Raw genomic sequence first — 26,821 nt, 5'->3', positions numbered from 1 at the left:
GGGACAAAGGGACTCTGGGGATGATTACAGGGGAGAGGACCTCTCAATGTCACGGTGCAGGACTGACTCTCACGGTCTTCCTCTGATCTGCAGTCAGTGTGGCAAATTTTTTTTTTGGTATGGTAGCGGAGGGAGTGATTGCATGCAAGGAAGCGTTGAGCGGGGCCCAAGGAAATGCTTGGGTAGGGTCCAATTTTTTCACTATAAAATATATTGGCAGCAGGTTCTAATATTTATATATATATATATATATATATATATATATATATATATATATATATATATTGGCAGCAGGGGCAAATATTTATATATGTTTTGGCAGCAGGGGCTAATATTTATTTATATATTGACAGCAGTGTTTAATATTTATATATATTGGCAGCAGCGTCTAATATTAATATATATTGGTTGCAGGGGCTAATATTAATATATATCGGAAGCAGGGTGTAATATTTCTATATATCGGCAGCAGGGTCTAATATTTCTATATATTGTCAGCAGGGGCTAATATTAAAGAATGAAAAATAACTGCCAGTTTAGCTGTTATTTTGAAATCATATTTCAATCACGGTCTTTACTATTATGTAGTTAAAAATGCACGTCTAACGTGTGTATGTATATATGTATATATATATATAGTGTATATGTGCCGCTTTATAATTGGCCCCATCTAAAAAACCCAAAGACATGTCTACTAAATAGCTTCTCATATTTGTCCTGTTTGAGCATGGAAGGTGGCCCAAAATATCACATGACTGACAACAGCAGCCTCCAGGTCTGCAGGTAAAGGGAGATACTGGAAATAAAGAAACCCAATCCTGCATTACTATGCACAGCGCTGAATATTAACGCTCAGGCGGACAGCTCTACATTACGCGACTTCCTCTCGGTACTGGACCGCGTCTACATAGATTTCAAGGCATGGCGTTAAGCGCACGCCCATTAATTCCGTGCGTCGCTGCGTTACACGTCACTTACGCCCCCGGCCGAAAGTTTCTTTAAGGTCCAGTCACATGACGCTACATCACGTGACCGCGCTCCCCGTCACGTGATTCCAGCGATCCTAACATGGTGGGAGACGAAGATCGGGAGCCGCTGCTTCCTGGGGCGGCCGTAGCCCCCAGCAACGCAGACGGGCCGAAGTTGTCAGCTGTATGCGACCCCAGCAGGCTGGCACACAGGATCGTGGTGCTGGTTCTCATGTGCTTTCTTGGTTTCGGTGAGTAAAGAAGGCCCTTCCGAGGCCCCGTACTGCAGAAGTCAACGGCATGTATATATATATATATATATATATATATATATATATATATATATATATATATATATATATATATTTATATATATTTATATGTGTGTGTGTAACGCTTGGTATCCGGTACTGTATAACTCATTTTGTAATCCGGCTGTCGGTTTCTATGGTTACTGAAAAGAATCTTAAGTGTGTGTTCATGGTGTTTGGTATGGGATATTATTGCCGTTTATGGGACTGTGTTACTTAGCGTTGCCATTCGTTTGACACGCGTGTGTACAGTGTTTGCGACAAGAAGCATGTTCAGTGGTGACGATCTCTTGAGGCAAAACAGAAAACCTCAATATGTAAACTTCCTTCACGCTCTCACAGCACTTTCATTAAAGTCGCAAAAGGAGCTCCTAATTCCATGCATGTGATTGGCTGCTCTGCTGCTGCTCTCTTTGGTTCCAATAGGAGCTCAGCTTCTGTGAACCATAATAGGAGTTTTATTATTACAGTATGCTCCCTGCTTTCACTACAGATAGTGGGGGAGGGGCTAACTCAAATAACTAAACAAGGCACGTAAGCTGTTAGAGCCGGGTCCTCCTTACCCTGTCTCTCTAAGTGAAATTGTTACATTATGCACTGACTACTTATCATGTCCTGTTTACCCATTGTACAGCGTGTGACTTCCAGAAATCGAGATTACAATTTATGGGATAAATGGCAAAAATGTAAAAAGAGACATAGGAAAGAGTGTTTGTGGCAGATGGTTAAAGGACGGCTGACCTCAGTGTTGTTTTTTGTTTCTTGACCATTTGGCAAACACGATAAACTGAAACCTGGGAGGATTAGTTCTCTGGGCTACTCCCTTGTGTGTGATTGTGCCTTGCTGAGGTCTGCAAAGACCAAAGTCTCGGTTCCTCCTTCCTTCAGCATTAGAAGAATAAACACCAAAGGGCGTCCGGCTGTGCATGCGCACACACACATCACTGGGTGGGATCGGGGCGAGTAACTCAGTGTAGAATATTGTAGCTGCACGTAATGCTCTTCTCTACCTGAGGAACGATGTAGTTTCATTATGAGACTTGGTGAAATTACGTTGTTTTACATTATATATAACCAGATGTTATCGCCTGGCTAGTCAGTCTGTCCACACCGAACATGTATTATATGTCATTATTGGCATTATCAGTCCTTCTTTACAAACGGCATAGAATGAGTCTGTCTGTTGCTGAGAACCCCCAAAAAGTGCCCTTAGTAGGAAGCGGCATTTGCCCCCTGCTGAACGTTCTGTAAAGTTCGGGGTCCTTTAGATGATTGCGAGCAGCATGTGGGTTAGGGGGTTATCTTCGGCTAACGGTTATATCAGTAAAGTAAGCTGCTGGCAAGCAAATTGCTAACGGGTTTGCTATATACAGGGCCCTCCTCACCTGTTGTCTCTGTTAGTCAATTTGTTATGTTACATACTGCTTGTTATGTCCTGTCTACTCATTGTACAGCACTACGGAATTTGATGGCGCTATATAAAACAATAAATAATAATAATATGCCGATGTTGGGGCTCTACAGACTGTTTGCCTGTAACTAATACTGTATTCTCTTACAGGTAGTTATTTTTGCTATGACAATCCAGCAGCCCTGCAAACGCAAGTTCAGTTGGTAAGCCATGACTCTGCATCATAACTAAAGCTTACAAATATTTTTGGTTTATATGTAAACAATACAAAAAATATGCTTTTAAATTAAAGTGAGTTGTTCTTGTACCCTTTAATGTGTATTAATGCTGAGAGGTCCTTTTTAAATGTAAAGTTCTTCCACACCAAACTCATCCAACCATCCTTGCTTTGTGGTCTGAGGCACAGTAATGCTGGTGTAAGGGACCTTCCCCAAACTGTTCCCACAAAGTTGGAAGCATAGAATTGTCAGAAATATCGGGGTATGTCCTTTAGCATATCAAGACATTTGAACAGACACACTCCAAAATCTTGTGGAAATCGTTCCCAGAAGAATGGAAGCTGTTACAGCTGCAAAGGGGGACCAACTACATATTAATGTCTATGTATTTAGAATGCAATGTCATCAAAGTGCCTGTTGATCTAATGGTCAGGTGACCCAATACTTTTGTCCATATAGTGTGTATGTGTGTATATATATCTATATCCAACAATAGTTACCGGCACTCCAGGGACTTTCTAAATAACCACACGAAAAGCTTTGATTCTTTATTGTAGACTTTCATCAGGACATATATGATATATGATATATATATATATATATATATATATATATATATATATATATATCTCATGACCTAGGCAGCTGAAGCCAGCAAGAGGGTAATATGATTTTGTACGATCCCAAGATGGAGCACAATGTATGAAGGTCCTGATGTCAAAACATGTGATTAGCCTTTGGTTATCAGGGCGGTTGTAGAGGGTGTGCCACGCGGTTAAATCACTCATAAATCCAAATATAGCTACATGCAGTTACGATTTTATTTTATCTGGCTGAAATGACGTGTATCTGCTATTGAATGCTTTCGATTATTTGTCCACTTAATAGGTTTGTATTTTCTTTGCAGGACATGAAAGTGAATACCGCAAATTTCATGCAGCTCTACGCGTTTTATTCCTGGCCCAACGTGGTGCTGTGTTTCTTTGGAGGATTTCTTATTGACCGGGTGTTTGGAATTCGGTAAGTCGGGCTGCAGCAAAGCACGCAAGGGATGCTGGGTTTTGTTTTCTTGAAATGCTAGGTTTTAAATCGCGTCTTCTGAAACTGCATTGCGTGCGACTGAGAGCTAGTCACATTCCACTTACATTAATGACCTTTCATTGCATATTAGGGCTGCAACAACTAATCAATATAATAAAATAAAAACAAGAAATGCATTTTTCTCAGTTTTTTTTCTTCTGCTGTTTGTTTTTAACATCCAGTCTGTTCATTAAATTATTTGAAATAAACGACAAATTGACATTTATTTTTTTATCTGATTAATCGAAAAAAATCCGCCAACTAATCGATTCTGAAAATAATCGTTAGTTGCAGCCCTATTGCATATGTCATTCTTTTGTCCCACATATGTTATGTCAAGTGCAGCGAATTATTGGATCTCTCAGCCTATTTATTATTATTATTATTCTTATCATTTCAATTGGTTTCTCTCCATAGGTTGGGTACCATAATATTTAGCCTGTTTGTTTGTGCCGGGCAGGTAAGCATCACTTTATACAGCTTTCTATTAGAATTTAAAAACTTTTATGCAACTTTCTGTTAAAATTAAAAAATTCAAATAAGATGAACAGCATTGCTTACATTACTCCAATGATTAGCAACATTTGCTGCAATTAACCATGTCTTGAAGGCACCGTATGTCATTTAATAAAGTATTTCCTCTCTTTTTGCTCAATTTTCGTCTTTAATTGAATTCTGTATGTTAAAGCGATTTCAGGCAGCCAAACAAAATGTGTCGAAATAAATGCAAAAGGATAAATCTAATTAGAAAATCATTAAATAGTTAGGTGGCCTCCGTGTGCTAAGATGGGCAACCAGAAGGAATAAGAACACTTTAGTGGATACATCCAAAGAGGTTTAGTGGCTATACTGCTTATCTGTGTACATTTCAATCAATTAATTTGAACCAAATGTTTTGTGATTTTAGGTGATTTTTGCGACAGGGGCTTTGTTTAATGCCTTTTGGTTAATGGAAGCTGGCAGACTAGTATTTGGGTGAGTGGAAATCCTACACCGATGTTTAGCGTTGTTTGGCTGGACCTGCATTTGCCTTGTTGGACTCGATTATTCCTAATCTGTTTTGTGTGTTTGTTTTTAGAATTGGCGGTGAATCGCTCGCTGTGGCTCAGAACACATATGCGGTTAGTTGGTTCAAAGGAAAGGAGCTGAACCTGGTGTTTGGCCTTCAGCTTAGCATGGCCAGAGTGGTGAGTTTTGAGGACTTATGGACCGGTCATAAACCCTTAGATGGCAGATGATGTAAAAACCCAATAAGCGAGTCTCTCAACCCATTCAGATGTTCAAAGGGTGGACTCTTGGATAACAGACCTTCAGAGGAACAAAGTATTTTGGGCTGACATGTTTCAATTATTACCTTGTTTGCTTTGATTGCCATGTTCCTTCATCGTAATAATTTGCTACCTTTAGGTGCTGAAGATCCTCTTCATTTTACCCCTGTTTTCATCTAATTCCACTTATAAGTTTGAGTCAGCAAATAACACAAGAAACCAAAAATGTTTTTCTCTTTTTTAGGGTAGTACGGTGAACATGAATATCATGGGGGTGGTGTACTCTCAGGTCAAGGATCTTATGGGCTCTGCAGGACATAGTACACTTGGTGTAACCCTTATGATAGGTAACTTGCAATCTATTTGTGGGATTTTAACTTTGTTTAACCAAATTTCCCATTAATGGCGCTGCCCCATCTCTTTTCTATCATATTGCTACGGTGGGGTTTTTGTTGAGGTTATACTGAACTTGTATGGTTGAAGGAATCACTGGTGGTTATCAGTTTTTTCTGCATGTCAATGCTTGAGATAATGGAGTAGGATCGTCTTAAGGAATTTTGGTAGATAGTCTGAGTGAGTGTCTAAAATTGTATCTGTTGGTAGCTTTTGTAGTTGCCTACTAGTTGGCTTTGTGTCTAGTAAAGGGTGTCCGTCATCATCTGGTGGAGCATATTCGGGTTAATGGACTACTATTAAGCTATTAACAGTATTAACCCTAACCAATGTGACCTATGTTCTTTTGTTATTCTTTCTACCTTATTTTTCTTACTTTTTCCTCCTTCTTACAGGCGGGATAACGTGCCTGTTCTCGTTAATATGTGCATTAGTCCTTGGCTATCTGGACAAGCGAGCAGAAAGAATTCTGAACAAAGAACAGGGGAAAACAGGTCTGTAATAAAGAAGTTTGTCTTTAGAGATGAAATTTTTTGTGTGTATTATGGAAAGAGTTAGATTTTCTTAAGCTATTTTATCCAAATAAAAAGAAGTTCATTATAGTTGTATGGGTGCAAAACTGATTGCCATTTGTGATATTAAATCATTTTACTGTCCCTGCCAGTCTCTCTAAGGAAGAATACATATCAAAGTATGCTGTGAGTGTTTTAATCTTCATTTTTCAAGGGCAAAACCTATAAGATTGGTATTTCTTCTCGCCTCCAATTAAAATAATTTTTTTAAATAAATAAAATAGCGTGCTGTAACACAATGTATAGTTCAAAAGTTGTTCTTTTCAGTTATAAGAGGACGCTTGGCGACGTAAACGCATTGTGTTATAGTTTGTCATGACGATCGTAGACGTTAGTGTTTAATAACTGCACACGGCGCTGTATTGTGAATGTTCTTCCTGTTGCTTTGTCAGGTGAAGTCATTAAGCTGACTGATGTCAAAGATTTCTCGCTGTCTCTCTGGCTGATATTTGTGATCTGCGTCTGTTACTACGTTGCCATCTTTCCATTCATCGGACTTGGAAAGTAAGTATGTTTAGTGAAAGCAAATGTTTTTGTGTGTGTGTGTGTGTATATATGTGTGTATATGTATATATATGTATGTGTGTGTGTGTATATATATATGTATATATGTATATGTGTGTGTGTGTATATATATATATATATAAATATATATATAATGGTTCTAATTAAAGACTGCTTGTTGAAGATTGGCATAATTTACTTTTACCGCAGATGTAGTGAACCGTTAAATGTTTGTAATTATCTTGATTCTTCGATTAATTCTTTTTCATAAGGTTTTTGTATAAAATACTTTTCACAGGTCTTTACTGATTTTGACAAATTCATATTTTATGTAATTTCTTGTTTAACTCAGGGTTTTCTTCATGGAGAAGTTTAACTTTTCACCTTTACAAGCTGGTGCGATAAACAGGTAAGTTAGCGTTTTATCTTCTCCTGATCTTGTTCCGCGTCTGTTTTTAGATCCATATTTTAAAAAGCGAATTTAGGTATCTGAATCCATTTCCATCAAGTTGGATAACTAGCAGAAAAGCTATAGGTGCGCTACCATGAACTGACACTTTGTATTTGTGTCCTGCAAGGTGTATATATGTATGCGAAATTCTTTTTGCTTTAATGCATAACTACGTTGGTGTTAACATAATCTACAATGTATTTTTTTTCACCCGATTTAGTGTGGTGTACATCATCTCCGCACCCCTGTCACCAGTATTTGGGTTTATGGTCGATCGCATTGGGAAGAACATTATCTGGGTAATGTGCGCTGTGGTTGTCACGCTCGCTGCTCACATCATGCTTGCCTTTACCTTCTGGAACCCCTGGATTGCTATGGTACGTGTCTGGTCAAGAGAAACTGTATTTCTTTTAGCTTAAATAATTTATTAAGAATATTGCGTTCTTTCATCTGCTTTGTGCTTTGCTGCATTCATTCCATATTTTGTATGTTTGTAAAATTTTGTGTTGAGTCCTTTTCCATCAATATTCTTCTGAATAGCATAATCATTTGCTGGGAAAAAGCATTAGCAAAGCTGTGCGTATGTCTCTGAAGTGACACTTTTCTTTCCTCAGAGTTTCCTGGGTGTTTCCTATTCTTTGTTGGCTTGCGCTCTGTGGCCCATGGTCGCTTTTGTGGTTCCAGAACATCAGCTGGGAACTGCATATGGTTTGTAAGTATGCTCCGTTAAGTGAAAAATAAGTTCTTCTTTGGCAAATGCCAGGGCTGTCAAACTGCAGACACCAGCATTTTTTATTATTATCCCAGAATGAACACTGGCAGCTCAATCAGAGCACTTGAATCTTATCATATATTACTTGCGTTCAGAGCAAAATCAGGGTCTGGCCCTCCAGACCTGGAATATCACTTTAGATAAAACGCTTTTTTTTTTTTTTTTTATCTTGATTTGTGGATAGAATGATTATAGGCATTTCTGTTGAATGCTAGGGAAAGGTGTCCAGGGTCTTTATCTCCTCTCCTATTTATTAACCCCTAGTTTTACATTTCATTTAACTGTCGGGTTAATCATTTTCTACCTTGTTGATATTTACATATCAGACCAGTGTTTGCTATTTTATTGTAGATTTACACATTTAGACTATAGGTAAAAAATGCATTCTGAAGAACCAACCCTGGCAGGTTTTTAAAGGAAGAAGGACTGAGTGTGAGACCTGCTGGGATTGATCAATAATAATGCACAGTGAGGCGTTTTGGTTAATGTATAATCTCTGTGTTTAATGATAAAGCTCAGTGTAAACTGATTTAGGTTTCTCTCCACTTGTCTTTCAGCATGCAGTCCATACAGAACCTCGGTCTTGCTATAATTGCCATTGTTGCTGGTATCATACTGGACTCACGGGGATACTTGTTTTTAGAAGTGTTTTTTAGTGCTTGTATTTGTTGTAAGTATTCCTGTGTACAAGATGTATATCATTTGGGAAAGTCCAGTGGATGTTCTCAAGCTGCAGGTTTTGGTGCGTTTGGCGATTGGGTTTTATGGAGGCATGTATTCCCCTCCCCCTCCTTAATAGATTGACATTTTGTTTACATTTTGCTTACTGCTATAATCTAGGTAGTGGTTAAACACGTTTGCTCTTCCCCCTCCTGCTTTATAAAGCAGAATGAATTTGTATAAGAGCTTCCTGACAGAAAAAAACCATAGAGACTCACAGTAAGCTATAGGAAGAAATTGTGATACCTCTCTATGGTGCTCTTTGTTTGGGAAGCAAGTACTGCAAGCCATCTATGAGGCAGGAGCCCCAAAATGATTTATATTGTTGCTAAATGGTAAAGACAAACACACCAGGAATACAAAAGCTATAATATTTTTGAGCGCATTAAGTTCCTCATGGATTCAAGTTTGGGGCAGCTGTTACTCATAAGAGCACATGCTGAGCGGGAGGCTGCCATAAGGTGCTGCTCCACATTTTATATTAAGATGTAAACGTTGTCTCTTTTTTTTGCCCCCCAGTGGCCATTATAGCGGTGGTTATGCTGTACTTCGTAAACCTTCTTAGAGGTAAGAAAGCACAAAAAAATAAAGTCCTCCCAGACTGCTTATGATCTTACTATGCAGTAGTACTCGTAAAGAAAAGAGCAATAATATGTCTGTATAATGACATGTTTTATATAGTTATTAAGACTCAGTGACTCTGGCCATGTGTTATTCCTTATGTGAAGGCCAAGGGTTTTCTGATTTGTGACCTATGCAAAACCCATGTTTAAGTAAATACAAAAATATATATTCTAGGTGGAGATCTAAATTTATCATCTTGGGAAAGAGAGAAACTGCAAAAGCAAGCTGCTCTCGAGTAAGTAATGTCTGTCTTTATATTTCAGCTTTCTAGTTGATGTCCTAATATGTCTTAGAGAATAACTAATATATATATTGTTAATATAAAACATTAACGTAAGTCTAAATGATACAATTCTTACATATTATGCACTTTTAATGTTTAATATATTCTGGAGCCGTACTTTTTGTTTCTGCTGCCGACTTGAATGAATCATTCAAAGTTCTTTCTCCTCTCTGCGCTTTTGGGTTTGGGTTTGCTTATTAATTCTTATTAAGTCTTGGCTAATCGCTCCATGGATATAGTTCCAGAGTCCCTGTTTAATCTGGCTAATATTACTTCTCAAATCGCTATCAACAGGAAGCCTTGTATAGTACTGTGTTTTCACAAGGAGGGTACGGGACAGCTTTCTGCAGAGACATGGTATCGTTTCATTCTCATTGGAACACGTCACATGCTGCAGCATGGAGTACATGTGATGGGTTACTCTGGGATTAAAAGCGTCTTAATTGGGGACTATAATCCTTGCAGTAAAGGCGTCTGTCTTGTATAAACTAAGGCTGTCTGGGAAACCACCTGTAGATCACTCTTAGAAATTATGGACGTGTTTCAGCTCTGCAGCCTGTGTATGCAGTGAGGTGAAACAATAGCCACAGATCAGCCTTAGAAGCGTTAAATCTTTACTTGTGAAAATGCATTAACACCTTTGCTTTTGTTTGTAGTTAGAGCTTGCTTGCTTTTTGGCATTACCTATGGCTCCCTGATATGCTATCTACTCCCTCAGTGTAACAAATGGCATGGATTTAGAGGCTTATTTAACAAGATGCATTATTTATTCCTCTGTGCTGGTTTTGTAAGTACAGTTCTTCTAATACGTAGGTGGCAGTGTTTGAGGCTCTCTCTACTGGCGATCATGGGTTACTAAGAGTTGCCTACCTATTCTATGGTGTAGGCAGCTGGCATCCATTGCAATTGGCGACGTGCGATTTTGCACCCTAGATCTCTCCTCTGGTTGGTGAAAAAGCTTTTATACGATAACATGAAAGGGGCCAGCTTGAGATGTGGTCCGACACAAGGACACTTCTCAAACTTAACATTTTAACATCAAACTTAACAAATGTTACAAATGTGCTTTTCTTCTGCATTTAGCATCACATTTGCTATATCAGAATATTGTTTTTTAACATGCATGTTTGAGCTCTGATCAGTCAATTTGCACAGTGAGAGTTCAGTAAACCATACATGCGCACACACACACTGATCACCTTTAAACATCTGTGTATGTCGTAATGCAACACGTTATTCTAAACTTTATTTCTTGCCCTGTGTCTGCAATATCCTGACATTATTAAAGATCAGAGAAAGTAGACATCGTCAACGCAAAATCCATTAGAAAGCTTATTCTTTGGGTTTCAGATGGTGTGCTGTTCACGCTGCTCAAAGGGTTAAACTCTATAGACATTATTGGACTATTTAACCTACAAAAAATAAAGAAAAGTAAACATTGCTATTTAGTGAGATCAGGTAAAATGTAACTGAGTTATGGAGAGCCATCCCCAGTGAGATTCTTCTGCAATAAACTTTCCCTTGCCATTCCAGGTGGCACATGAGAAGTAGGCTCCGCCTACCAGGTAGGGCAGGAAACACTATAAAAAAAGGATACCTCCCCCTTCCTCCCCAGTGTTGTTTCCTGCCCTACTCAGGTAGCGGTTAGGCTGAAGCTTACCTCTTTTTTTGTTTTCTTGGAGCCCCGGGGGGGCATCCTCTCTCCCGACACCCGGTAGTGGTCCCGGTGGATCCAGGGTGATGCGGCAGCCTCGGAGGCTGTAAACTCCGCGGTAATCGCGGTAACACGAGGCTCAGTCCTCGTTATACGTTGCCCACAGCCCAGGGGGCTCACTGGGACGTACATCCCCGGGCTCCGGTTCTCTCCGTCCCGGGGAGGGGGAATCCTCAGCGTGCGGCGGCAGGAGAGCGCTCCGGCGCGAGCAGTTTTCTTTTAGCCGGCAGTGCCGATCTCTCGGCACCCGGTTTTATTATCTCCTCTCTGCAATTACTCCGGCTTCCGTCCGGGGTCACGAGAGGTCAATTGACGAGGAATTTCCGGATGTGACGGTTTCCGGGCCTTGGCGCCTAAATGCCTCTATAAAAACGCCAGAATGGGTAAGATCTTTCCATGCTTTTCGACCTGTACTGTTTTATTGGATTTTTTACTCCTCTTTTTTTGCCTGCCTGTGCCTGAGGACTGTATATTGCCTTTTCAAGTAGGTGTTTTCTCTCCTAGTTTAGAGAGAGATTTCTATGGCCTATTCCATTGCTTTCTGATGTTATAATTTTTGTGTTTTCTCCTCAGTTATGTCAGACAAAAATCCAGACATTCCTTCTGAGGCCTCCCCACATAAGAAGTCTGTGGGGAAAACGAAACATAAAGCCTGCTCATCTTGTAAAAAGACCCTACACGACCCTACGGCCAAAATGTGCAGCTCCTGCTCTCGGCCTAAAGATGTTTCCAATTCAGAATTTACCTCCTGGTTGAAGGGGGAGCTGCAGTCCACCTTTGACTGTTTTCGTGCCATGGCAAGCTCCGCTCAGGGGCCGGTGTCGCAGCATCATCTTTTCCAGCAGGGTCCTCCAAATGTTCTACCAGACACCCTGGAAGATTATTCGGCACCCTTTTCTGAATACGACTACAAGTCTAATGACCCCCAGTCTTCGGATGAGGAGGGGGAAGTTAAAGAAGAAACCTTTTTCTTCCCAGTCGAAGAAACAGGGAAGCTAATCTCTGCAGTCAGATCTACTCTAAATCTACAGGATGATATACCAGTTTCAAAACCGGATCCTTTTCAGGGTCACTCTAGGAAGCCGCAGACCTTTCCAGTTCACGACTCGCTTTCGGCCATAATCACGGAGCAGTGGAAATATCCGGACCGGAGATTCTTCACGTCTTCCAGAACCAAAAAGCTGTTTCCCTTTGATGGCAAGGATTCTGAGGCCTGGGAAGTCCCGAAAGTAGACACCGCAGTAGCCAAGGCTACGAAGAAAACAGCCATTCCGATGGAGGACGCGTCCCACTTCAAAGACCCCATGGACCGGCGGGCTGAGAATGCCGCCAAGAGGGCTTTTGAGGCAGCAGCGGCGAACTTTCGTCCAGCCATTGCAATAGCGTCAACTTCTAGAGCCATTAAGATCTGGCTCCAACAAGCGGTGGAAGATCTGGCAGCTGTCCCAGGGTCTGAGCAGGTCGCAAGAAACTTGTCCGACACCTGCCTAGCTATTGACTTCATCTCCGATGCTTCCATTGAATCTGTCCGTACATCTGCTAAAGCTACGGCACTTTCTGCGGTTTCTAGACGAGCGCTCTGGCTCAAGTCATGGTCTGCAGATAACGCCTCCAAACACAAGCTGTGCAGCATTCCGTTCCAGGGGAACCACCTCTTCGGCAGCGACCTTGACACGATTCTGGAATCCACCACGGGTGATAAGCACTGGTTACCTCAGAGGAAGGGACCACCGCGTTTCAGGTCCAATTATTTCAGAGCTCCAAGAGACAGGGAGTCCTACAGGCCCTCAACATCCTATCAAGAGTACCAGTCCTTTCGGGGTAAACCCTACGCGAGAGGCAGATTCCAGAGAGGAAGAGGCAGAGGCAGGGACGGCAAATCAGGGAAGTTTTGACGCCAGCAGGTTTCAGGTAGGGGGCAGGCTATCCGGTTTCCTGCATGCCTGGGAAGAGATCACCTCAGACCCCTGGGTTCTTCGCATCATCAATCAAGACTATGCTCCGGAGTTTACTCACCTACCTGCCCAGCGATTCCTGCTGTCCATGCCTCCCACAGATCCTTGGAAAAGAGCGGGATTCTTCTCCACACTCAACAACCTTATTCACGAAAGGGCTCTGGTCCCGGTGCCTCTTCAAGAAATAGGAGAGGGAACTTATTCCCACGTCTTTGTCGTACCAAAACCATCCGGGAAATTCAGACTAATAATCAATCTACAGTTGGTAAATGCCTGCATCAGATACAACAGGTTCCGGATGGAATCCCTGAAGTCCGCCACGGAGGTTGTTTCATCGGGGGACTTCATGGTCACTATAGACCTGCGAGACGCCTATCTACATGTCCTCATCAGAGAAGACCACCAAAGATTCCTCCGTCTGGCCGTTCCACTACCTCAAGGGATTCGGCATCTTCAGTTTCGGGCACTTCCCTTTGGGATTGCTTCAGCACCACGAATCTTCACAAAACTCATGTCAGTCGTCGTGGCCTTCCTGAGGCAAAGAGGCATAAAGGTGGTCCCATACCTGGACGATTGGCTCCTGATAGCAGCTTCGGCATCATTGCTCCAATCTCATCTAGAATTTTCCCTCAGGACGCTCCACAAACTGGGATGGTTAGTGAACCCCCTAAAGTCAAAGTTTCTGCCAAACAGACGTCGGTCTTTTCTGGGAATGATCCTCGATTCAGAAGTACAGAAGACGTTTCTCCCGCAGGACAAGATCCTAAGGTTACGGGAATTCTCACATACAGTCCTGCAGTACAAGTCAGTGTCCCTCAGATCCGTCATGTCCTTGCTCGGTCTCATGACTTCCTCCATCCCGGCGGTTCCCTGGGCACTGGCTCACGCAAGACCCCTTCAACAATTTTTACTGGATCACTGGGATCGCTCCCAGACATCCCTACACAAGAAGGTCCGGCTTTCTCCCCTCGTTCGGGAGTCACTCCGTTGGTGGCTGTCAACCAAGAATCTTTCGCAGGGTCTCCCTTGGCAGACGAGAGATTGGGTGGTAATCTCCACCGACGCCAGTTTGACAGGCTGGGGTGCCGTCATGGGAAGCCATTTTGCCCAGGGATCCTGGTCTCCCCAAGAATCAAGCCTACACATCAATTTTCTAGAACTACTGGCGGTCTGGAGGGCTCTCAGGTTCTGGTCTTCAATCCTGCGGCACAAGTCCATCAGGATCCTTTCAGACAACATCACCGTGGTGGCCTACCTTTCCAAACAAGGTGGCACCAGAAGCAGACGCCTGCAGACCCTGACTGCTCAGATCTGCAGATGGGCGGAGTTCAATCTCTGCACACTCTCTGCGGTTCATATCAAGGGGTCTCTGAATCAGGAGGCGGATTACCTCAGCAGGAAATCAGTACCTCCAGGAGAATGGTCCTTAAACAAAAAAGTCTTCGCCCTCATAACAAGGAAATGGGGCACTCCTCAGATAGACCTGATGGCCACGCACCTGAACGCTCAGGTAAAGGAGTTTTTTTCTCTTTCACCAGTCGGTCATCCCAGAGCGCTGGAAGCACTCTCGCAGACCTGGGATTTCGACCTCGCTTACGTTTTTCCTCCGCTTCCCCTTATCTCCAGAGTACTCCGGAAAATTCGGGGAAACCCTCAAAAAGTCATCCTGGTTGTTCCTTTCTGGCCTCGCAGGATCTGGTTCTCGGACCTTACCACCTTGGCCATAGACGAACCTTTGCTTCTTCCTCAGGTGAAGGATCTTCTCATTCAAGGTCCTGTTCTCCACCCAGATCCATTCCGATTCAACCTCTCTGCATGGCTTCTGAAAGGGAGATCTTGTCCTCCAAAGGATTAGCTGCATCTGTGGTGAACACCATTCTTTCCAGCCGCAAAATTTCTACGGCCACCAAGTACCAAAAGGTTTGGGAGACATTCATCGCCTGGTGCAATGTGCATGAAGTATCCACTCCATCTATCCGCGAGGTGCTGCACTTTTTTCAAGATGGCTTTGATAAAGGATTTCAACCTGCTACTATCAAGGTCCAGATCTCAGCACTGAGTAACTTCTTGGATTTCAATCTGGCCTCTCATCCGTGGATCTCCAGATTTTCTAAGGGAATGTGTAGACTTCGCCCTAGGATCCGGCCGTCGGTCCCTCCTTGGGACCTTAATCTCGTATTGCATCAACTCACCTTGTCTCCATTTGAGCCTCTAGTAGATACCTCTCTTAAGCTGCTCACCTACAAGGTTGTCCTCCTCGTAGCCCTCACTTCCGCTAGGAGGGTGAGCGAAATCCAGGCTCTCTCCAGAGTTGAACCTTTTCTCAGGATTCTGCCGGACTGCATTATCCTTCGTTTGCCTCCAGAGTTTCTCCCTAAAGTGGTCTCCCCTTTTCATGCGGATCAGGAGATCGTCCTACCTACACTCTGTCCGGATCCCAAGAATCCCAAAGAACTGGAACTCCATTCGCTAGACCTGCGGAGATGTATCCTGTCATATCTCTCACGTACGTCGGCCTGGAAGAAATCCGATTCTCTCTTTCTGTCCTTTGCGGGGCCCCGCAAGGGCAGATCAGTATCCAGGGCTTCCGTGAGCCGCTGGCTTAAGGACGCTATCGCTTTATGTTACGTCTCCGCGGGAAGAGTACCTCCCTCCGGCCTGAAGGCTCACTCGACCAGATCCGTCTCAACTTCCTGGGCCGAACTCTCCGGGGTGTCTCCGTCTCTCATTTGCAAGGCAGCGACCTGGAGGTCGATCCATACGTTCGTAAGGCACTACAGGCTGAACCTTCATCTCTCAGACGAGTCTCAATTTGGTCGTCGTGTCCTTCAGACTGGAATCCTTCCCTCCCTATCTTGCTAATTCTTCTCATGTGCCACCTGGAATGGCAAGGGAAAGAGAGAATTCTTACCTGGGAATTCCTTTTCCTTGTCCATTTCCAGGTGGCACACTTTTTTCCCGCCCATTAAAATGTATTTGGGTTTTGCTATTATTTGTCTGAGTCTTTCTTTTTAACCACACTGGGGAGGAAGGGGGAGGTATCCTTTTTTTATAGTGTTTCCTGCCCTACCTGGTAGGCGGAGCCTACTTCTCATGTGCCACCTGGAAATGGACAAGGAAAAGGAATTCCCAGGTAAGAATTCTCTCTTTCATGGTTATCTTAAAGATGTTACTGTCCATTACATGGGGCAGCTTGACTGAACTTGCAGGAGAAACTCATCAAGGTTGGCCCTTCATAGTGGGCAGTAGATGCCAGACGTTTTTTTTTGTAGGCACTGGTAATAAAAGCCGGTGGTGTATTTTTTTTTTATATATATATATATAAATTCATATTAGAATATTTTATTAAATACATTTTCCCCTCTGTTTACATGTCAGAAATAGTTGATGATTTGCAGTGGTTCTGTAGCTTCGACTAATATTAATAGCTTTTCACAGGTTATAATCTTGCATTTCACAACAATGTTTTGCAGAAATGAAATTTGAATAGTCACCTTCAAGTGTGCAGAATGCGGTCAGAAACATGTCAACTCCAAGAGTCTTAGTGTCATCTGAGCTTGAATGCTAATAGTTAACACACGTTTAATACTAAACAACTTGTACAGTAAGATTGTATGTTGAATGTTGTTAACAATCGTCGATCTATTGGTACTTAACATTTATATTTTATATTTTTTTTATCAGCTGGGATTGGTCGATAACCGTAGGTATCGGCTCCTAGAAGTTTATCTAAATTTGCTTTGGTTCTCGGCGTGGCATTTTTTTTTATTCTCTATCTATAGCACTTATCCTTTTTCGATATGCTGTATTTATTTCCTGGTTAAATTGGGCTCGTTTAACCTGTTATGTCATTTTTAAACCCTATTGTGCATGTAACTATCTTTTCAGCGTTCATTTAAGTTTAATGTTCTGTAGCTCGAGCAGTTTTTAATTTTAGCAGCGTAACTGATTTTTTATGGTGCTGTTACGCAGACACACAATGGCACTTAAGAAGCGCTGGGGCTTATTTACTGAGCAGAGTGTTCTCTGGTAACTTTTATTTCATTGGCTATTCTGCATTTACATGTAAATTCTTATTACTCTCACTTTATGTAATATGTCCAAGCGATTGTCACAGCCAGGCTCTTATAGACAAACCATGGCATATCAGCAGCAATAGAGGCCACTAAAAATGAAACCTACCCCAAGGAAGAATAAGATGGAAGCTAGATTGATATTTTGGTCTTTAAAGGTACAGTCTAATGTCCCTGGTACCCCGACTCTGTGAGTACTTTTTAGATGCATTATTCTAAAACAAAATAAAGCTCTTACCTGACACAGAATTTGCTGCATAACTTCCGCCACCTTCCACAATCCAGCGTTTTTTGTGTTGAAATCATTGGGTAGACTTTACATGTGAATTGGGGTCTAAACGGAGAACGTATTGTTCGCCAGGGCCGGAGGTGGGTTTGTCACGAGCAGGGAGATGCATTCAGCCGAATGCATCTCCTGCAGGGCATTAAGCTGGGTGGTATGAAAAGGGACAAAAATAAATCCAGACGTGGCCAATTTATCCTCCATTTATATAACTCTGGGTTAGCTGGAAATGTCCTGTCTAACACATAATCCCTAGTTGCTAATGTTATAGGATACTTGTCCATCCTTATCCCTGCCCTTCCCCAACTTTTCTGCACTTAGGTCCATTGGTGGTGCTAAAGTTGGAAATGTGGTAATCTCACAGAACTCTTGTAGCATCTTTCGCTTTTCTATGAAATTAACGCAAAATGTTATGGACACAACTAACCCCATGGACAATTCTTCTTTGTAAGCACTTGATTTTTAAGTTTTTGTATGAATGAGGAATATATTTTGGGGGGTTTTGGTATATTTCAGGGGCAAATCTTTTTGAAAGAATGCAGGGCCACTTGCTCAAGTGATTGCATATATTTAACCTTAATATAATTATAACAGTTCCTGCAGAGCATTTCTGTTAAGTACCGCTCGTTCAGCTCTGTGACATGCTAGACCGTATGGTTAGTGTCCCGTTAGCATGGGCATTACTTGTTTACATGTAAGACAGGAAAACGCTTTTTGTGTTGCTGTTTCCTAAACCAAGGGCATTAGTGCTGATATTTGTATGTTCTCTGGACGGTGGCTAAGTAGTTACCTTGGGTATGGCTATTTAGTATTTACTTTGCATTAAAACGGTTATCACTATTGAGAGAATTATGCTTGAAATTGTGGTGTTGTCTATGGTTGAATTGAACAGATTTGTCAATACAGATAAGTATATAAGCAATATATACTGTGTTACTTAAGTTGCTATGTTTATAAAAGCACTTTAAATTCACAAGCACAATATTTTACCTCTGTTTCAGCAAAAAGCAAATCTAGCACTTAAAAGGTTTAACTCAACATAGGCCGAATCCCTGTGAGGGGTTTGTTAACACAAGTTTATCAGTGTATTTGGTAATAACACATACTTAGGTTCTTCATATTCATAAGTGAGGGGTAGTGTTACTGCGTGCAGTGCTGCTAGGATAATAAAGGGAATGTAACCAGGATAATTATGCTTTAATACGTCCTTCTACTCAACTTTTGCTGAAAATGCTTCTGTTAAAAGTTTTTAATAAGTAAAATCCATTTGACATTATTGCTTTCAGAATCACATTATTGCTTTATGTTGGGTATCAGAATGCCGGCCTGTTTGCTCCTTGTGTTGTAATATGTTGATGTCACTTTTATGCAATATGATTACTGTTACACTAAGAAATATATCTGATATTGACCATACCTGTTGATCAGTGGTTGTTGACCAAACTGGGTTTACTATTGTTTATCAGTGCAATGTGCTAATAGTAAGCACTGTGACGCAAAATGTAACAATCCAGCGCCTGCTACTAATAGACAAGGTTATGTTATCAATGGCCAGTCTCATTGGTTTGATAGTAAGCTTACTTGCTGAAAATGCTGCCGCTTACCTCCCTGTCTTCATTCTGCACCAGTTTGTGCGCTAAACACCTCTCCCGCAATGCAAATAGCTGGGTGACCGGGAGAGCGAAAATGCATAGGTCTAATGTACATACAACGGTTGGCCTTTTGAATTCACGTTACTTGAATGGCATTTATGTTCATTGGTTTCTGTTTTCTAGTTGAATAGCTGTAATTTCTAGGTGCTCAGGGATAATTTCCCATTATTCTTAACAATTGATGCAGAACGCATTCTTTACCAAGTCTAGTGCTGATTTTATTAAAGCGTTGCTTAATAGTGCTAATACTTATTATTGGACATTATGTGAACCAAACTATTAAGGTACGGGATGCAGCTATTTTCAACCAATTTACGACTTTGGAAATTGTTTACTAAGCCAAATATTTTGTCTTGCCGATTTCCCTACTCCTTATGCTGGGCCAGCTCTTCTCGCAATAGATCATCAATGGGTTGTGATTTCTAATGAAGGGAATGTGTTTGTAATGCCATTAAGCAAGCCAAGTCTTTTAAAAAACATTTTTTTAAGTCTTTTCGCTTAAAAGTCCATGTCCTGTGAAACACTTTGTCACACAGCTACTTTTAACTAAATTACTTGAAATAAATGTACTGAGTAATTGCTAATTATGCACTCTTCTCATAGAGATTATCTGTACTGTTTAACATTGTATACAAGTTGTATTGACATGAAACATTAACTCCATATTCTTAACTTGTGTACTTTTCACTTTAACTTTTTAATAATAAAAAGAAATTCCAATAAAATGCATTGTGTTGTCTTTTTTTTTTACATGGTCAGTTAAGCTTTGACAATTAACTTGCTGCAGTCAGCACTATATTTAAATTTCCCAGTTTAAAAATATCATCATTTTAGACCGTCTGTATTATAATCCCAGTCTGTTAAATGGGTGACTGTGTTTGTAGGGCTGAGAAAGAGAAGATGCGACGTGAAAGCGCCGACTGGTCCAGGATTCGCCCTATGACGGCTTTTGCAGTGAGAGTGCGTTATCTTTCCAGACTAGGTGCTCAGGTACGTTACTACTGCTCACAAGCTCCATGTATTTATCTGTACCGCTAATTACTGTTTTATGTGAATATACTATTTTTCAGATATCAGGGAATAATATATTTTATTAATGTGAGCCCATTATCCCCATATGACTGGATTATCTTGTCCCGCTCCATCCGTTGCTGCCGCTTGTATATTTTATCTATACATGTACATTTCTCATTGTACATGTAGTGCTGTATTAGCCGCATGTAACAATGTGCTAATGTAAATGTCTTAATTGCCTGATCTGTCCATTTGCTAGAATTTTGTCTGACGCTAGAAAGTGATTGCATGGGGCAGAGTAAAGTGCAAAATAAGTTGGGATTGCAGGACCGCTGCGCCTCGTTTATATAGATTCGGGATCGCTTTATGCCTATCCCACGCCTAAGACAAGACCAGGGACTGATTTAAGGTCTTTCCAGACTGGAGGAACAGGCAGAATAGATGGAGCGAATGGTTTTCATCTGCTGTTAAATCATATGTTTCTGTGCAACATGTTGCATGTCTGTATAGGGTTTCATTACCGATATAAAAAAGGAAAAGCTCCATAGCTATTAAGAGGATTAGTCATTGTAATATTGTTCTTTGTCCCTTGCACGAGCATTATGATTGGGGAGATGACTCTCTCTCCCTCTAAGTGGGCTGGTAAATGTTGAAAACATACATGAATTTTGAATTTATTTTCTTTCTTCCCTCCTAGCTGCCAGACCATTTTTGCAGTCACCTGTCGGCATTGAGCCACAGAAGTGTCCTGAAGTAACGGAGTATTACTACTCGGGGAATAATATTTCTCAGTGTCAAGGGTTGTACCTAGAATATAGTTTGTGAAACACCCTTTATTTTGCACGCGTGGAGCCACCCATGAGGTCTGTTGTCTCCTGTGCACTAGGCATATTGTGTAGATACTTCTACTGCCATAGATGATGCTGCTTGATCACTCCGGATACAAGTCACGTTCTTAGAAACATCTTTTATTTTCTTTATCCTTATTTTTCCCTTTCTTTTGTATCGGTCACCCTGAAAATCTACAGTGAACAGCTGCCAAATCTATGAAATATATATAGTGCCTAAGCCTTTTATCCATTAGTAATGCTTATTTGTATTGTCCTCTTCAAAGGATTCTCATAGCATGGAGTAGAAGCCAACTGGACCTCGTGCAAACAAACCAAATGGTTGTACTATGTCTGCCTTTAATTCACAACGTGTAGCGACATTGAAATGAATCTCTAATCGACCCTTTCGCTGGTGATATTCTTCCCGCTCAGTGACAGCAATGCATGGATTGCCATAGACAGTACTAATTGCTCATGCAGCGATCAAGTGTTTTAAGATTAAAGAAACGTATTTGACTAAATCCAATTGAGAATTAAATGCAAAATAACCTGTTAAAAGAAAATGTGCAGTAGGTTATAGCAAAATTGTAATTTTTTAAGAAAAAAAAATCAGACTTGATCAATTCTTCAATCACAAATAATCCAAACTATTAGATTTAGTGTGATGCAATTATATCCATTTCCCCTGGTTTGTGCCAAATCACTGCCCAGGAAGGTTAAATCAGACTCTTTGCCTAAAGGGTGTTTGATCTCTGAATCAGTTGCCCTCTTGCTGTTTTCTTTTTTTCCTTTTCCTTTCTGTTTTCCTCTTCAATCTGCTTGTAACAACCAGCTCCAAAAGTAGCCTTTAGGGAAGGCACAGCTTGCAATCTGTGGTTGGTCTCAAGACTTTTTTTTGTCTTAAGACCTTTGAATTTAAAGGTTTACATACGGCATCAGAGGAATGAAGGACGCTATACTCTGAATTCATCACCAAAGTCATTTGATACACCGGATACTTTGCAGGTCAAACTACTTGTAATCATCTACTTGTTATGTTTTGTTTACACTTTTAAAATGATGACCTTGATTGTATGGAAATAAGTTTTTTTTTCTACTGAGATTGCACTTTTTCGCATTACACTAATTGTATTTTTGTAACAAAAGCCAGTGGTAAGTCGTTATTTTAGTCTGTATCATAGTAGATCCAATAAGTGTGTACGTGTGTGTTACACAAATGTAGCAAATACCCCTATTTTTCCAATATATATATATATATGCAATGTATTCTATTTTGGAGATATAGATTTTTGTGTAAAAGACTTTTATGGATTATGAACATTTAAGGTAATCGCGAAACCCTGTTTATGTTCTGGACCTGTCGTCGGCAGCCTAAGGTATGCGGTTGTAGGGAGCGCTCTAGCTCGGCACTCTGCAGCTTCAGCGCTTTAGCACCAAAGATTAGTGCAGGTTATGCCGGGCTATACACTGGACAATTCAAGTGATTTCCTAGCGTTGCAATGTGTTTGAATATAAGCTTATGCCACGGACATTGGAGGGGTTGTATGGATCATCTGTTAACCAAAAATGCAAAAGGTCTGTAAAAAAAAAAAAATCTGATCTGTGATGTAAAGTACGGGTAACGCGTTCCTGACGCTCGCAGAAGAATGCTTGTGGCACGGTGTATCCCTCTATAATGTTTAAAAGTGTCAGTGGAAGTGGTCCAATAACTTGTTACATTCCTTTTAAATGTACAGCCTTTTCAGGTTGATTAAAGTTTTTTCAGGTTGTACGGGAAGAATACTAAAATGTTTGTATCATTTGAATATTTGATTAAACTGTTTTTTTCTTACATTGTCTGTTCTATTGTTGGTTTGGTTTAAATAATCCTCAAGGTTGCCGAAGTGTGTCTGGAATTCCTTTTGAACCTGTTGTTCTTATTATAGTTTGTGTAAATATTCACTCATGGTCAGTGATGAAGTTATTTCCCATCCCCAAAAAACGTATGTAAGCTGAACGCGTCCAATGAAATAACATACCATGCGTGACTTTTTGGCATGAGTAAAAGCATGTATTTGGTTAAACACACGTGGGATCAAAATTACCCACACATTATACATCTTTGCCCCCAATCTTTATATTTTACAGGGGCCGTGCTATTAGATTTTAACACTATATATTATATATTATATATATATTTTATATATTGCTCCTGTGGAGTCTTATCGATTGCCTCTGTATCAAACTTCAATTCCACTATTTTATTGTACAAGTAAACAGACTAAATGTATCTCGGATGTGAGCCAAGTTTAAAAAGATCATGGCAGAATGGTTCAAGGAGCATGCAGAAAGGAAAGGAGTGCCTCCAGGTATGGTAAACGTTAATTATTAATCACATTAATCATATAATAAATATATGTCCACTGGTTAATGAACCCAGGTCTGTGTCTATCTGGATGGAAATAGCCAGTTGGAGGTCAGACCCTGTAATATTAATCTCATGCAATGTAGATATTTGTTTCTCGTGAAATGTATTAGTTTATATAATTACGATTGATAAAAACATTAGGAAAAAATCCTGTTTTACACTTAAGCTTTTGCCCTCTTTCCTCTTTATTAGTTTGCAAATTAAACTTACACATACTTTTTCAGAACAAATGTCTTTTGAAGTTGATATACTATTATTCATTTAGAAATGTGAAAAGTCTGATAAATTATGCAGTTTTTCATGTATACATTTTTTAAATTACACATAAATATAAAGAGGGATATGTGTGTATGTATATATAATATATTCATATTATGTGTCTAAACATTTTTTCAACAGGAGATTGAAACTATTAAAACTGACAATATTAAGTACTGGTACAGAAGTAAGTGAGGGTCCGCTTCTTGCAGACAATACGTCTTTGACGCTGGCACCATGCACAGTTATCTTTCTGAAGCACATCACTGAGGCTTCTTTAAATATTTTAGATTTAATTTTTAATTTTTTACTATTTTGGTGAGGTTAAATGTTTTTCCCAATCGGCTTAATCTCAGCCTTGCCACCTAGAGTAAAATGGAGATGGCTGTGACTGTACTTTCCCAAAGTCCCCACTAGAGGGCACATGTGTCATTGCATACAGTTATACCTGCAGTGAGTGAGGCAGGTTTACTGACTCTCATGGTGGAATAGGTTGTGTTTGTAGATTGTTTTATGGGTATATTCCTTTGTCGCCAACCAACTTGACCTCTTTGTAAAAAACAAAATTTTCTTCCAAAAACGCAAGTAGTTTTATATGTATCTTTATTACATATTTAAGGAAGTTCCATGGTTCACTTCATGTCCATTCCAAATGTTATAGACACTGGCACATATATATTGCTATATATTTTAATGTTATACCCGGAATTAGTGGGGTTAATGATTTGTTTTCTTGGTATTGGTGGTCTCCATGTTGTGAAGCATAGCAAGGTGTGGAATATATCAGTCGGGCTATGCTGGTATAACTCGAACCATAGTTGCTAATGCTGCGTTTGCAATATACACACACGCTGAAATAATTCTTTAACAAGTTAGTGCCCACAAGCTGTAACTTACGAGACAGTGGATTGGTACTTTATCAGTACAAATTTTCCTTGGGTCCCAACCCATGGAAACTAACCATCCGACTGTAAATTTAAGTCTGTCCCCCATCAACCATAACTGCCCCTAAATTAACCCTAAACACCCCATTCATCATAACTGCCTCTAAATTAACCCCCGCCTCCCCTAACTTTCAGCAACCCAAATATTGATTTTATACTCAGATGAATTGCTGAGCCGTGTGGATGCTATAGGAAATGGGCGGGGCCAATCTTTAGTGTGACTGCAGGGAGGGACTGGTAGAAAGAAGGGGCGGGGCCAATCATCAGAGCGATTGCAGGGAGGGACTGGTAAGTAGTAACTGCTGCTATGAGACACTGAGTGAAATGGATTATAAAACGAGGGTTTTATTTTTTCAAAGCATTTATATGGAATTTGATGGCGCTATATAAAACAATAAATAATATATATAGTGTGTATGTATATATAAAATATAATGTGACCATGTGAAAACTGGCCTTATCACTGTAGCAACTAATGTCCCTGTTGTTTTGCACTATTCTATAAGTTGATTTGCTTAAATTGTAAGCTCACAAGAGCAGGCCCCTCTTATGTACCAGTATGGCTTGTTAATATTATCAATTTTAGTTATCTTTGTTTCAATAGGAAACATTGAAAATATTTAAAAGCGCTACATAATCTGCTGCCACTATATAAATAGCTGTAATGTAAGAATACTTTTTAAACTTCGGACGTAACTCACTTTTAATATAAAAGCTTCAAGTTTGGATATTTATAGTAAAATGTTTTATTACCATGTTTTTTATGGAACAGACGACTTTTAATTTTCATTAAGGAGAGGCAGGAAAAGCTTGATACGGCCCTGAAGCAGGTGATAAATATTTCATAGGCCTGCCTATAGCTAGTCTATTGTATAATATATGTTGCCTTTATCACTTAATGTACAAATCTTGCTGATTTGCATATAAATGAGCATTAATGCAGATATAAATCACTTCAATATATATGTAGTGTCACTAATTAACAATGATAGTCATAGTTTTATGTGATGATTTTCACTTTTGGATTGGGTTACCTTTCCAGTCCTTTAAAAGAAGACATTTGTTGGCAATTCATACTTTATGTAGAGAATTTGTGAAAATTTTGTAAGGGTGACTTAAAACTACAAATCATATTTTTGCACAAAAATAAATTGGTAAAACAGGTTAAATACAGTGTTAAAATGCTTTATTCTGGAATATTAATCACATACCCACATCAATAATACAGTGTGTGACGACATTAGTTGGCATTGGAAATCAGGCTGCATATTTACCTTACTATGTGCTTAAAAATAACTTTACTAGATATTACATGAATCTTAACCCCCCACAAATGATGTTTTTATACCTTACCCATGTTTCAAATGGTCATGGGGGGCATTTGTTTTGGGGTGTGTCTTTGATTTATGTGTGTTTGTTGTCAATTTATGTAACGGTGGGTTGTCGTTATTGTTTTTTTTTAATGTATCCTATTTAAATAAACTTGATTTATACATTTTTTTTTACATATTATTGTAACTTCCAATTATTCCGAGTTATTGGAAAAGTGGGATTTTGGTCCCACAGACATATTGTCTAGCTAAATTTGACCATTTATAAATTAGATATTTACAATGTTGAAGATGCCATCACAGGTACACACTCTATACATGCACAATGTGTAATCTATGGATTTTGTTAATCCCTGTTTGATCTCTTATAACCAGACTGATTTATAAAATGTAACATGGTCACAGTCCGCAGTTCTTTACAATTCTCGCGGGTTGGTCGGTTTGGCACTTACAGATTCCTTGGCAGGTGCGATTTCAATATCCTCTTTAAATTATATTAAAATAAAGGCTTCAACACAGGGGCATGGAGATAAAGGAGTACAGTATTATTGAACACTGTCACTACTTTAAGGCAAAGTGGGGCCCCTAAATTACTGATATAGGCTAATACCTGAGACCTCTCTGGGTTTCTTCTGGAGACTCCAGGTGAAACACTGCTTCTCTGGGTCATGGGAGCAGCGTTTTGACATGTCCCACAACACCCCACCCCGCACCCATGTCCAGTTCTCCCTCACACTCCCGTACTAAAATTTAGCTGTTTTGGCCTTGTCCACCAATACTGATGG

The 26,821-nt window shown here is 40.2% G+C and overlaps 1 protein-coding gene across 3 annotated transcripts; it reads left to right on the top strand.

Annotated features, from left to right (window-relative positions):
• The first annotated feature begins 1,039 nt into the window (after positions 1 to 1,039).
• Positions 1,040 to 22,935, top strand: MFSD1 (major facilitator superfamily domain containing 1). 3 transcript variants are annotated; one of them, XR_008351053.1, is made up of 18 exons: positions 1,040 to 1,219; positions 2,841 to 2,893; positions 3,816 to 3,928; positions 4,406 to 4,448; positions 4,896 to 4,963; positions 5,067 to 5,175; positions 5,501 to 5,603; positions 6,045 to 6,143; positions 6,614 to 6,725; positions 7,078 to 7,134; positions 7,397 to 7,553; positions 7,791 to 7,888; positions 8,506 to 8,618; positions 9,188 to 9,235; positions 9,467 to 9,527; positions 20,137 to 20,242; positions 20,964 to 21,665; positions 21,697 to 22,935. XR_008351053.1 is itself a non-coding variant. In XM_053459352.1 (17 exons), exons 1-17 carry the CDS (start codon positions 1,069 to 1,071, stop codon positions 21,021 to 21,023), a joined length of 1,551 nt encoding a protein of 516 aa, XP_053315327.1. In that variant the 5' UTR covers positions 1,040 to 1,068; the 3' UTR covers positions 21,024 to 22,935. The 3 variants fall into 3 exon arrangements, 2 of the variants coding, with proteins under 2 accessions (XP_053315327.1, XP_053315328.1); XM_053459352.1 differs by having other exon boundaries at positions 20,964 to 22,935; XM_053459353.1 differs by lacking the exons at positions 20,137 to 20,242; positions 20,964 to 21,665; positions 21,697 to 22,935 and adding an exon at positions 16,718 to 16,911.
• The last annotated feature ends 3,886 nt before the right edge of the window (positions 22,936 to 26,821 follow it).

Source organism: Spea bombifrons, chromosome 3, assembly GCF_027358695.1.
Source record: "Spea bombifrons isolate aSpeBom1 chromosome 3, aSpeBom1.2.pri, whole genome shotgun sequence".
Taxonomy (NCBI): domain Eukaryota; kingdom Metazoa; phylum Chordata; class Amphibia; order Anura; family Pelobatidae; genus Spea; species Spea bombifrons.
The sequence above is the reverse complement of the archived record's forward strand: the minus strand, read 5'-3'. Positions and strand labels throughout refer to the sequence as shown.

What these genes read in the sequence shown, in the direction of transcription:
- MFSD1 (XM_053459352.1), top strand. Translation starts at nt 1,069, where the DNA reads ATGGTGGGAGACGAAGATCGGGAGCCGCTGCTTCCTGGGGCGGCCGTA. An exon ending in TGCAAACGCAAGTTCAGTTG is followed by an intron (nt 2,894 to 3,815) that starts GTAAGCCATGAC and finishes TTTTCTTTGCAG; the next exon opens with GACATGAAAGTGAATACCGC. An exon ending in TGGTGTAACCCTTATGATAG is followed by an intron (nt 5,604 to 6,044) that starts GTAACTTGCAAT and finishes TCCTTCTTACAG; the next exon opens with GCGGGATAACGTGCCTGTTC.